The sequence below is a fragment of the Acipenser ruthenus genome, chromosome 1, assembly GCF_902713425.1.
Source record: "Acipenser ruthenus chromosome 1, fAciRut3.2 maternal haplotype, whole genome shotgun sequence".
NCBI lineage: Eukaryota > Metazoa > Chordata > Actinopteri > Acipenseriformes > Acipenseridae > Acipenser > Acipenser ruthenus.
The window spans coordinates 85,254,830-85,268,056 of NC_081189.1; the positions used below are offsets into that span (position 1 = coordinate 85,254,830).

Sequence of the window (13,227 nt, forward strand, 5' to 3'; positions counted from 1 at the left end):
GAGGATCTGCTTCGCTGGCTGAAATTAGGGCTGGACCGGAAAAAGCTGTAGGCGGCGCTGCAGCATTTGATGCTGAAATTAATGACTGCGCTGTAGATTGTTTTCCCTGTTCCATAACAGACACCCTTTTTTCTAGATCCGACAGTTGAGAACTGACCGAAGATAGAGTATCGGAAAAAGGCTGCATAAATGATTTTATCTCGTTGAATATTTGCGAATGTTGGATTTCGATGGCTGGCTGCTGGTTAGCGGTGCTAGTTAGATCCGGAATAGACTGCCTGCTGTCTGTTTTAGGACGCTGAATGGCTGGGCGCGGCTGATTATGTTTTTTCGGAGGAAAGACTGGTTCTGCTGAGACTGAATTGCAATAGAGAATGAAAAGAGACTCTCTATCACTCCCTGCCGGAATCGCATTACCATTTTTAAGGAGGGTTTTTATCAATTTATTCATGGGCCAGTCCTTCCAAAACAATCGATCCGGAGGGGCGTCCTGAGGCCGAAGACGCTTGGATCGTCGCAGATTCGATGTTTGGGTGGCAGGAACGGTAGGCAACATTTGTACTGGAACCTGGTCGAGAGCCTGATCAGATGTAACTGAAATAGCAGAAGGGGAGAAAAAACGGAGACTGGATGGACCCTGGATTGAAGCTGAAGGAGAATGATCTGTTAAGGACAGAAAATCCTGGGAATCCTCAGAATCCGGTGACAACTGCTGTAAGTACTCCATTATTGAGGTACGCAAATGTAGATGGGTCTTGAAATCGCTTAGGTTTAAGCCAAAAACGAAAAAAACACAAGACAGCGAGGTAGAGGTGACTAATGTTTAAATAAGGTAGATTTAATTGATGACGGCAGATGATAGGTTGTTGGTGCCTAGCTCCGCCCCCTGAACCCCACCTATAGGTTAACATTTGTATTTAGAATTCACTACATATCTTTCCAATTTGCTTTCTGCATCTACAGAAGACCTAGATTTGGAGATGAAAGGGAAACATCCCAGTCAGTCTGATCTGTTCATTCTGGGAGACTGGAACTGGCTCAGTTGCTAACTTCTCTGTGGTTTTAATTAGTAATGCATGAACACACCCGAGGTTGCTGACCAGGCTAACAGCCAGCCAGTCAGAACTACTATGACAGTCAACTAAGAAGAAGAAACAAGGAGTGAAACCAAGTAGGAGTACAAAGAAAATTATAAAAATAAGGAAAGTACAGTATAAAATGAAAAAAGAAAAACCACAAATTACTAAAGAGAAACATAACAGAGGAAGTATCTCTGCAAAAAAAGCAAATAATTGACCAAAAATACTGACTGCCTATGTCTTTATTTATGCAGATACTAGACTACAATAACAAGGTAAGAAGGTATGTGGAGGAGTGGTTAGGGCTCTGGACTCTTGACCCGAGGGTCGTGGGTTCAATCCCAGCTGGGGGACACTGCTGCTGTACCCTTGAGCAAGGTACTTTACCTCGATTGCTCCAGTAAAAACCCAACTGTATAAATGGGTAATTGTATGTAAAAATAATGTGATATCTTGTAACAATTTTAAGTCGCCCTAGATAAGGGTGTCTAAGAAATAAATAATAATAATCAAAGTATATTAATAAACATGGTAAACCCAGGTAAATTATAATAAATGCATTGTATAACCATGGGAAAAGCATGGGTAAAACTGCAGAAATACTGTGGTTAAACAGGAGGCCAAAGGAATGCTTTAAACTTTTAAAAAGTTACCAGGATGTGAAAATGATACAAAGTGAATCTAAAGTTGTTTTTTTTTTATTTTGTTTTGTTTTTTGCGTTAGACTGTGTAAGAATAGTGCCCAGTAGGTCACCAGCTTGCGTCACTACATTAGAACCACTTGCAATCCATGTGTCACTAAGCAGTTTGCTTTATCATAATGTACCAGCATGCTAGTTGTTCTTTAATTTACTTTGGCTTCTTAGTGCAGACAGAGATGTCTCTAGGCGAAATCACAGATCTCATTGTGGTTTTGTGGTTAAAGCTATAAGAAAAAAGAAATAAACGAAACTCATTACTATTACTATTAATCTGGGGCCTAGGCTATCAAAGCTGAAAATAAGATGTTTAGTATTAAATAAAGTCACTTATATACAGTGCCTTGCGAAAGTATTCGGCCCCCTTGAACTTTGCGACCTTTTGCCACATTTCAGGCTTCAAACATAAAGATATGAAACTGTAATTTTTTGTGAAGAATCAACAAGTGGGACACAATCATGACGAAATTTTCTGGATATTTCAAACTTTTTTAACAAATAAAAAACTGAAAAATTGGGCGTGCAAAATTATTCAGCCCCCTTAAGTTAATACTTTGTAGCGCCACCTTTTGCTGCGATTACAGCTGTAAGTCGCTTGGGGTATGTCTCTATCAGTTTTGCACATCGAGAGACTGAAATTTTTGCCCATTCCTCCTTGCAAAACAGCTCGAGCTCAGTGAGGTTGGATGGAGAGCATTTGTGAACAGCAGTTTTCAGTTCTTTCCACAGATTCTCGATTGGATTCAGGTCTGGACTTTGACTTGGCCATTCTAACACCTGGATATGTTTATTTGTGAACCATTCCATTGTAGATTTTGCTTTATGTTTTGGATCATTGTCTTGTTGGAAGACAAATCTCCGTCCCAGTCTCAGGTCTTTTGCAGACTCCATCAGGTTTTCTTCCAGAATGGTCCTATATTTGGCTCCATCCATCTTCCCATCAATTTTAACCATATTCAACTGATCACGTGTCTGGAATTATTATTTGACTTTATATTAGTGGATTTAAGTTTTGCTAATAAGCAGATAACTGGTCTCCTAACTTATCAGAGAGCAGTGTACCCCCTCATGCCTAGTAGCCTGGGGTTACACAGGGATCTTTTTTTTTTTTTATATACAGTATGTTTATGTTATTATAATAATTTTTGCTGTTCATTGTAACATCACATCAACACTGTGCAAGCCTGACCTATAGAGTACAAAATCACAGTAACGTGATACAAAGTACAGTCGAACTTGTCGTATCTGATCCTGTAAGATATGACACCATCATTACCCAATGGACCTGTGCCATGTGTGACTTACATATGCTGCTACCAACTGAATGGTACTGATGGAAACTGACCAATGCACATTTTATTATGGGTCTAAAACCGTAAATTCAGCTCTTAGCAGGTCAGAATTTGTACTCGCTGTCACTTCACAACTGCCCAGTTTAACCATAGTAAATAAAAGAAAAGTAAAGGATTCATAAAATGACTGTACTGTTAAAGCGTGCATCCTTGTTGTTTATGTCTCAGGTTAACACACACACACACACAATGTAAAAAAAAAACTGTCAGATTACTTTGGCATACACTGAGAAAGCACGTTAAACTGTTTGGAATGCTGTTTTGTAAAATGAGAAATACTGTACTTCAGTGCTTGTGCAGTCATTTTCACAGATTTTTTTGTATAGAATACATGCTGTGTCGTACTTTGGTGTTTTAGGCACACTGATGTACCTAACGTTGTTCATTTATAATGCCCCGACGTTAAAGAAACTACAATATACTAAAACGACTTCCTCTGAGATACAATATTAGTATATATTCGCTGGACCCCTGGACCGGTTCTACTATAAATGAATCATTCTTAGACTGGAGTGGCAAACAGTAATTGTGTGTCTGCTCCAATGCTAATAAAAGCTAGTTAAGATGTCATGTTTGTAATGCTTATTGGATGCAGAGAAGGTGCACAATACCGTATGTGACACCCCAGCAGCGAAAACACGGATCAGTTACTTTACTGCTTTTTCACATCATGCAGGATTACATGGTGGTCAAACAAAACCAAAAAAAAGAGTGTGGTTTTATCCGTGTTTCTTGAAACAAGAGTTGACGTACTTCCCATGGCTGTAATGTAAAAGTAACTTTTAAAATAACCTTGAGGTGCTCAATCTTCTCCTGCAGCCTGCAGAAGGTCTCTGTGCCCATGGAGTTGGCTACGGTACGCTGGGGATCAGCCATGCAGACGGCCACCTGCTCGGAGAGCTTGAGGATGACTTCCTGCTTGGTGTTGTTCTTCTCCATCATGAGCTGCACGTGCTGCTGCAGCTCATTCACTTGGCAGTCCTGCATGGCCAGCCGCTGCTCCAGCTCCTCCTTGTCGTCTTTGAGCAGGGCCTCCAGGCGGCCTTCCAGGTCCGCGATACACCTCTCTTTGTGCCGCACCAGTTCCAGCCGCTCCTGCTCCCCTGCTGCTGCCAGGAACTGTTTGCTGGTCCTCTTCTCCTGCTGTGCTGCCTCCAGGGCCTTGTGAAGCACCAGCTCCTGATTTCAAAACAAAAACACTATGGTCATTTACTCTTAAAGGTGAAGCTTCATGAGCTGTGTTGGAGGTCCCGTAAATAAATTATACTGTAGGTGGTCTCTGAATAATGCACCTGTACTTTCTTTGTAATCTGAACCAGGTGGGATCAGACCTGTTCAGATTAGTGATTTGTTTGGAGTACTGATAATAAACTGTACCATACTAAAAATGCCTGGTATAGTATTTGTTTTAGGTTTTTGATTCTTGCATTTCCTGAAAAATCTGTAATATCCCTTTGAATAAAAAAATACTGTTTTACTTATCATATAAGAACAGCTGTTAACATCATGCATTTAATTACAGTTATGGCTACAGGTAAATTCAAATAGTCTACTGTACAATGCAATTTTCCCTAAAAAACAGCCTGCTGCAGTATTTATTAGTAGTGCATATGAGAAAAGGCTCTGAAGCTCTGCCCTATATTATACGTCAGTGGCCTTAAAACCAATTATCAGACATTATTATTATTATTACTATTTTGTTTATTTTGCAGACACCTTTATCCAAGGCGACTTACAGAGACTAGGGTGTGTGAACTATACATCAGCTGCAGAGTCACTTACAACAACGTCCCACCTGAAAGACGGACCACAAGGAGGTTAAGTGACTTGCTCAGGGTCACACAGTGACTCAGTGGCTGAACTGGAATCTGAGCCGGGGACCTCCTGATTACAAGCCCTTTTCTTTAACCACTGGACCACACAGCCTACTATTTCAATAACAATGTCCTTTTTTTAACCAATTATAAAAGATGAATTCAGTGAAGTGTTTTTAGAAAAGACCAGCAAAATGACTGAAAATTCTGCACACTGCCTGCTGGTGGTCATTTTTCAAACCATTCAGGAGATCAGCTTAACTTGTGTGTTTTTAACAGGCTCAAAAAAGACCTTGTTTTTGCAGCTCTGTTCTTTGTACTCTGAAAGAAGAAAACAATGATAATGCAATAAAAGTACCAAACACTGGAAATACTGTCCCAGTATTACAATAATAATGAGCAATGGTGTCTTGTAAAGTGGTTTCATAAGGACAACCGTGTCTTTAATCAAGACACAAAAACTAATGATAAAATAAGTCAAAATGCACATGCACAATAAATTCTGTGCACAAATAAAGATTGTGTCTGTTGGTCTAATTTTAGATCAAATATACAATTAGCTACAAACTCTTGCATGTTGCAGATCAGGTGCATTTGAGCACTGCCTTAAAAGTCGTATGGGTTACTAACAGGAAACAAGAAGGCGGCGATGCAAGATTAAAGTTTATGTTTGGGAAGCAATAAAATATGCTTATTGAAGCTCATAAAAATGTAAAAGGACGTTTTGTGACCATACAGGCAAAAATGTAAGCTGTCTTTTTATCATCATAAGATACAGAGGAGTCATGAGCGAAAACCCAGAATTGCATTCAGGAGCTCTATTGTGACTGTTTAGATCTAGTCTTGCAGAAACAGTCCCTGCACAGGGCACAAAATTACCCTTGACTTCCTGACTCACCCTGCACACCATGCACTCATGCCTTTACCAGCTGAGCCCCTCGGGGGCCCCAGAGATTTTGTATTTTAATACACTTGTACTGTATGTGTTGATGACAAAATAATAAAAACATTCTACATTGTAACCTTTATGGATTCATAGGAACAGTAGTACAGCACAAGAGTTTCAGTTACAGACAATGAAGCAGCAACAGACTCTCTTCACTGTTTCAGAAGTGCCCTTCAACCCTATTTTACATACACAGCTACTATTGAACATCATACCACCATGTTTATAACAATTTGGATTATCAGCAATACAGTTATCACACTTTTAAAAAGCTCTCCTGTTAGGTAATGCATGAGTTATTCTGCTAAATGTGTTTGCCTTCACACCCAGTGACACCTTAGCCAAAGAGGAAAGAAAATGCACAGTAAAGCAACCAATTTGTGGTCAGCATGCATGATGTAACTTTAAAAAGAGGATGGTGAGTAAGTAGATTCAAGAAACTGCACAGAGTCCTTTTCTTCAGTCAGTTGTTATGTTTATTGAAATATGCAGGGGGTCTGGTCCCAGGTACAGGACACAGAATACTCGTTCTTACAATTGTTGCATGACATTAAATACCCTTCTGCATAGGTGTCTTTCTCCTCCTCTTTCTCTGACACTTAACCAATAGAAAAGGTACAACTCATTATCCTGTTAACATATATTTCATTTAGTGTGAGTGTGTGTGTGTGTGTGTGTGTGTAGTCCAGTGTGACGACCTCTGAACTCAGTGCATTCCTCAAACCCCTGGTGCCCCAAAAAGGTCCATACATCTGGTTTTTGTCATCTTCTCTCCGTTCTGCCTTAGACCCTTTAAGTCCTAGTGGTATTATCTCTTACTCTCCCTGTGAACCTCTTGGTCCAACAGCAGTCCCTGGGAGCCTTTTAGCCCCTTTATGCTTTGTATTCCTAAAAGTCTTAGAGCCTAGCCCCTCCTGGTCCACAGCACCAATATCTTGTTAGCTTGAGGTCAATGTTGGACAAGAAGCTTGTAGACACAAGGTCTCTTATCAATTGTTAGCAGTACATGCAATTTGAACCAAACAGTCTGCTATCTGCAATATTAGTTTCTTTTCAGAAAAGAACACCAGTATAGCTCTGCCAGTCCACATGCGTAGCAAACTGCTAATCAATTCTCGATCCATGTTTTCCAACAATGCAGGTTTCTGACTTGCATAGAAAAATAGTTAAGACATCACACAGTCAATACAGTAGATCAGTACTTTAATCAGTGTACAAGTGCCTCACAAGACATATTTAATAACTCAGTTATCAGTTGTTATGTGCTTAAATATACTTCAGTCACCCAAACCAAACATATACCTTTTGTGACTTGAGCTCCTCAGTGAGCGTGAACACCTCGTGCTGGAGTCTGGATAGTTTGTCCACAGGGCTCCCCTCCTTTCCTGACACCTTCTCCCCAGAAGGCTGAAGAGAACTGGTCATTTTCTTCTCCCTCTTGTTCATGCTGCTTGATGGAGAACTCTTTCCTCCAGTCTTTGCTTCCTGCGCAGACTCGTTTGTAACTGAAGAAACTGAAGGAGCTGAAAGGACTGTAGGTGCTGGCAGTGTCAGAGGTACAGGCGGTGCTGGAGGTGCTAGGAAAGAGAGCAAGCAAAGAAAGCATTTGAAATGCATGAATATTTATTTAATATATATATTTTTTTCTTAAACTTGCTGGTTCTTTATTTTATTCTGGAGCCATCTACCTGACAATATACCCTTCATAATCATTAAACAAAAAAAAAGAAAATAATGATTATTTCTGGAATTCAAATTTGTTATACATACAAAAATCATCATAGAACCCATAGTACCGATGTTAATTCTAGGGTGCCTAGCCAAAACTACAATTTGCTGCAAAAGAAAATAGTTGTTAAAAAGAGCTGTTGTTTTCAATGAAAGGTGAAATTGTGAGCTATCTAGTGAGTTTTCTAGAAATTTCTTAAAAAAAGGCTTTATTGACACTCATTCTTTATCTTATTAACAAGCTTTACTCCTGCATGGTTCACCTTTTAGGAACAGGAAACCTCTGCACATTTATAACAGCAGAAAGAGTTCTTACCCTGCATGAGATGAATGTAATAGTTTCAGAGCCACTGTGGTGGTCCCCGCATTGAACTGATCCAGACATGAACTAAGCAGAGACACAGACTTTGCAGGGCAGTTTCCTGTCAACTGAAGGACGCACCTGTTGTTTCCCCCAGTATCTGTGTCACAGGATCCTCACAGGGACAGTCTTCCGACTGCTGAATCTTGTCAAAGTTGAACACACTCCGCCTCAGCTCCTGAGCTGGCTTGTTTCCACAGATATTGAGGACTGTGTTCCTGTAAGGGCAAGGCAGAGGAAACACAAACTGACTTCTGAAGGCAAAGTACAGAGAAAACGAAACTAAATGCATAGAAACAAACACACACAAACTAAAGTAGTACACAACAAATAACAAAATCCAAAGCTCAACTGGTTGCTTCTCTTGCTTACAGGCAGCTGCCTGGATAGGGCTGACTAGTTTACATAACAGGTTTGAATAACTTCTGTAAATTTTCAAATACAAAATGACCTTAGGATAAAAGCACATGTTGCTTCCCACTAGTGAAAACTTTGCTGTTATTAAATAGAAGCCAAGGAATATATTTTGGTTACAAAATATTTGGTGCTAGCAAATCATGAGCAACTGACATTGCCCTAGCCATTGCCGTGATTTTGGTACTTACACTGTACGTAAGAGAGCCATTTAATTCAGTGTGCTTTCCCATTAAGAGGCACATAAAAAACAAGGTATGCAGGTAGTGTCTTACTGTATCTCTGTGATGGGGTGCTTGAGGGAGAGCTTTTGCAGTGCATTTTGTTGCCAGGGGTCTGGCAGACAGGCTGCGGCTTCTCCGACTAGGCCCTTGGGGGTCTTTACTGCTGGGAGGAAGTCCTCTGTCCTTCCTGAAAAAGAGCACAAGCATCTCAACTGCCCATCCCTTCAAACAAAGTACACATTTCATACATATTCATTTATCATGTGGAAATGCCATTCTAATGTACTGTAATACATTTGTACTTACTTGCTGGACTTCATGGAGTAAATATAATTAAATGATTAGATATACAAATGTATTATTTGGTTCCGTTCTCCGTATTTCCAAAAACTGTAGATATATGTATGTTTTAGTGAAATGAAAATGTCCTTCCCTGCACCTTTTGCTTGGGAAAGATTCTGGCAACATTAGAGAGTTTCACTCACAACAGCTGTCAGAAACGGTGTTTGCGGGCTGTGTTGTTTAAGCTGCTGTCTTAAGAAAGTACAGGTTAAAAGTATACGTCATTCTTATACCAGAAGACAAGAGTCAGCTGTAAATACTGGGTCTATTTTATTATACATACGGAGTTGCATATACATCTTGCCAGCTTTAAACCTGTATACAGTACCTAGTCTAAAACAGCACCAGATCTAAAATACTGTAAGTCTACTGGGTGTTGTTAATAAAGAGTTCAGTGGTATTTAAATCTGGTGTTGTTAAGACATTTTTACAGCTTGTCTTGTGAGTAGTTTGGACAGGCAAAAGGACTGTAAAATATAAAAATTGACAATTTTATTATCACGGCAGTAAATTGAGAAAAAATAAATAAAACAGCATTGGGAGGGAGCAATATTAACCCAATTTGGTTAACCTGAATCCAAGTATGAACCAAGTATTTCATTAACATACATTCCCCACCATGACTGTAAATTCATGACCATGACATAAGCATTATGAAATGGCAATGCAGTTTCCTGAAAAGTCCCAAGACATGAATGGACGCACAATAAATATTGCCACAGAATGTGTACACCTAGTTTAACCAAAATTAGACAGGTGTGACATACAGATGGACAGATGAACAGCCAGAGTCACCTCCACACAACGCTGTTGTTATAAAAATGGAAACAAGGCAGAAGATAACATCACAAAGTGAATCCCTGGCTAGTTACCATGTTTGTGTTCTCAGCAACTAAGCCTGCTTCAAGGCTTCAAGCACAACAGAGCCGGTGAGTCATCGGCAGAAATGAGACTGTCTCACTGTGAACACTCTCAGCATGGGTATGGGGCAGAATTGAAATCACCCTTTTGTCATTTTGAGTTCTTTCCACCACACAGCACCAACATTCTCCTGTATGATCATCATTTTTGATTGTTTGAATTCATTAAGATATCTGACACCAGACACAATAAACAAAGTCCTGGTACTTTTGTTACCTCACCTAATTAAAGCATTGCATTTCTTGCTTCACATTACACCTCATAAAAATATCTTAGATATAATTACAATAAAGGGATAAACATGAAAAAATATGTGGTGGTTACAAGAGTATAGCAACACTTTGTAAGCGTTTAGAATAAATAATTTAAATTGGGTTATTCCGGTTCAGCTGTTTTGTTTTGCATGCACACAACACCTACCCTGGAACCCTTTTCTCCATCAGATCACAAACTGAAGAACCCCACCCCACACACAATTTGGTTGAGCTGAGCTAGAATTAAAACTGGGCTGTCAGTGAGCTTACCTTCCCAAGGTGCAGAAGGCAGCTGGCAGAGCTGTGTGGAGGTAGTGGAGGGCTCTGCAGGTATTTTCACCAGGCTGGTATTGTGCTGCCACCGTTTTATTTGCAGCTGCTGCAACCAATACAGCATGGCTTGGCTGTTTAATGCCTGTAAAACAAAAACAAAACAAACTAGATGGGAACTTTACAAGTTGTGGGGCTTGCTTTATTGGGAAAGTGGTCAAAGTAGCTGATGTGTGTCAAAAGTCACATTGTTTATTAATTGTCTCATGCTTAGAATGTGCTAGAATTTGAAATTTCTCAAAGTTCTATGACAGTTAATTCAACAGTGGGAAGTAGCCTACTGAAAGAAGTAGATGCGGTTACTAAAACAGCTGTACCTCTTGATTGGTAGACGCCACTCCTGTTTTGATTTCATATTTGAATAGCTGAGAAGTAGAGGAAGATTTCATTTGCTCTAAGTAGTTGTCTAACTTGTTGGGAAAGTGGTCAAAATGGCAGTTTATAAAAAGTTAGAGAACATTTTAGTTGGTGCGGTTACTAAAACAGGTGTACCTCTTGATTGGTAAAAGTTATTTCTGTTTTGATTTCAGATTTGAATAGCAGAGAAGTAGAGGAAGATTCCATATGCTCTAACTTTTTGTCTTACTTGTTGGGAAAGTGGTCAAAGTAGCTGATCTGTGTCAAAAGTTACATTGTTTACAGTAAATAGAATGTTGGAAGTCTGGGAGTTTTTAAACAATGGGGATCTTTAGAATGTTGAAAAAGTCCCATTAAAGTGAAGGAAGATGGACAAAAAAAGGATAAAAAGCTTAATAGTTTAAAAAGTATAAAAGATATCAAAAAGTTGTATACAAGCACACTATTCCAGACCAGTCTACACGTTTTAAAGTTTGAACGGCGTTTCTAGCTTAAACGGTGTAAGAGGAGTAGCGTGCCAAAGAATAATAATAAGAAGTATGTCGAAGATTTAAAGTGGGGACTCTTGCTTCGCAAGCCCAACTAATAAAAATGGTTGGTAATTGTGACAGAGAGTGAATGAATCCTCGTCAACAATCTCCCTCCCAATCTCTGAGGGCGCTGTAGAACCAGAACAGAGTGCCCCAGAATGGATGTTTTTGCAGTTCATTCCAGGGTCAGTCGGAAGCCGGACATTCAGGAAAGGGGTGGGGCCACGATACCTGAAGTCAGCGCCTTAATGCGGTAGGTGATGTGTCAGTCACGGATTGGAGGAGACGTGATTGGCCGCGCCACCGAAAGAGGGCATGACGGAGGGTTTTTAGGGGAAGTGGCCCCAGTGATCTGTTCCTTAGTTTTGATGGTTAAACTATAGGGACCGTATGCACAGGAGAATTAAAAGTACTGTGAGTGTTTTGTGTTTTGTTTGTTTGTCAGCTAACTGTCATTGTTTGTTTGGCTAGACGGCTAACACGAACTGGGAGCTGTCGCTGCACGCCAGCACCAAACCCCGGACTACACTGACCTACTGTTACCTCTGTGTTTGTCTTTCACCATTCACTTGCACTAGAGCACCCACTGTCAGGAGACATGTCTGTGTCTGTGTATTGTGTGTTTAAAAAGTGTTTTTATTATTTCGGGACTGTAACCCTCCTTTTGCATGGCGCAATACACATTGATGTGTAGAGCCCATGCTTACTATTTAAAGTGTTGTTGGCACGCAACCCAGCTGAAAATAAAGAGCTGTTAATTGTGAACTGTCTTGTGTGTGTTTGTTCTGGAGCACTGCATCATCACTACACCTGCACACTGCAAACCATTCCTTCACAGAAATCCAATTTTTTCATTGCCAAATATTTTAGATGTAGGGAAACCTGCTTGGGGGATGCTATTGTGTATTATCAAAGCAGCATCTGAAAAGGATTCCCTTTGTTATACTGACAACCTTTTTACAGCAAACACTTACAGAGCTGCTATTTTATAGCTTTATAAGAAAAGAAAAAAAAGATTAAAATGATAGCCTTGCTCTGTTCGCTTAACTCAAACTATAAAAGAAGGCTGTGGATTTTAAAGTGGTCACAATGCAGTCAAATACCAAATTCAATATACTTTGAAGTTTAATCTTTTACCTTCAACTTACTAAACCCTCAATACACCATACACTAAGTTTTTGTCTTTTCTTTGGATACATTCCTCCCCCACATTATCATACAACAATCAGAGCCTTTTCTTGCATAACTGGCTGGATGATGCTCATGTAAGATTACAAGTGAAAAGTTAGTAAGAACCCCTTCTTTCATAGCCAATGAACAATTTATAACTTATTAGCTGGACAGTTTATTCTGAGTTCAGGCCATGGGAAGAATGGTGTGGAGTACTGCAACGTAACTTATAAGTGACTATATACTGGGATATTAGAACGGAACACACATTATATATAAAATTGCTACTCCTTCAAATGAATTCAACAATCTCTTTCATAATTGATCAAGCTTATCCGTAGATCATTATTACGCACAGTGTTAAGCATGTTAGCTGCAAGCTGTTAGATTGTTAATATACATTTTAAAGACTGAGAACAACAAAGCTAGAACAGTAATGCTTATTTTTGTGTTCACAACCAAGAGCATTTGACAAGAGCATTTGATGAAATGTATGCCAGTAGATACAGGGAATTCATTTCTATACCAGTTTAGGATGAATGTATTTATTTTAGGTAAAGCATAACATGAGACCATACAATGGCTAATTTAATGGAATTGTATGCGTGTATAAATTACATTTATATACAGACGTGCTCAAATTTGTTGGTACCCCTCCACAAAAAATGAAGAATGCACAATTTTCTCTGAAATAACTTGAAACTGAC

The 13,227-nt window shown here is 39.5% G+C and overlaps 1 protein-coding gene across 1 annotated transcript in view; it reads right to left on the reverse strand.

Moving 5' to 3' along the window:
• Positions 1 to 3,539: 3,539 nt before the first annotated feature.
• The window catches only part of LOC131738099 (TBC1 domain family member 2A-like), an 11,924-nt gene continuing 2,236 nt past the window's right edge, over positions 3,540 to 13,227 (reverse strand). Inside the window, exons 2-6 of the mRNA XM_059031347.1 lie at positions 10,404 to 10,548; positions 8,668 to 8,803; positions 8,060 to 8,196; positions 7,192 to 7,466; positions 3,540 to 4,308 (exon numbers count right to left, since the gene is read on the reverse strand). Coding sequence (XP_058887330.1) covers positions 3,808 to 4,308; positions 7,192 to 7,466; positions 8,060 to 8,196; positions 8,668 to 8,803; positions 10,404 to 10,530 — 1,176 coding nt within the window. The 5' untranslated portion in view covers positions 10,531 to 10,548 and the 3' untranslated portion in view covers positions 3,540 to 3,807. The remainder of the gene's footprint in view (positions 4,309 to 7,191; positions 7,467 to 8,059; positions 8,197 to 8,667; positions 8,804 to 10,403; positions 10,549 to 13,227) is intronic.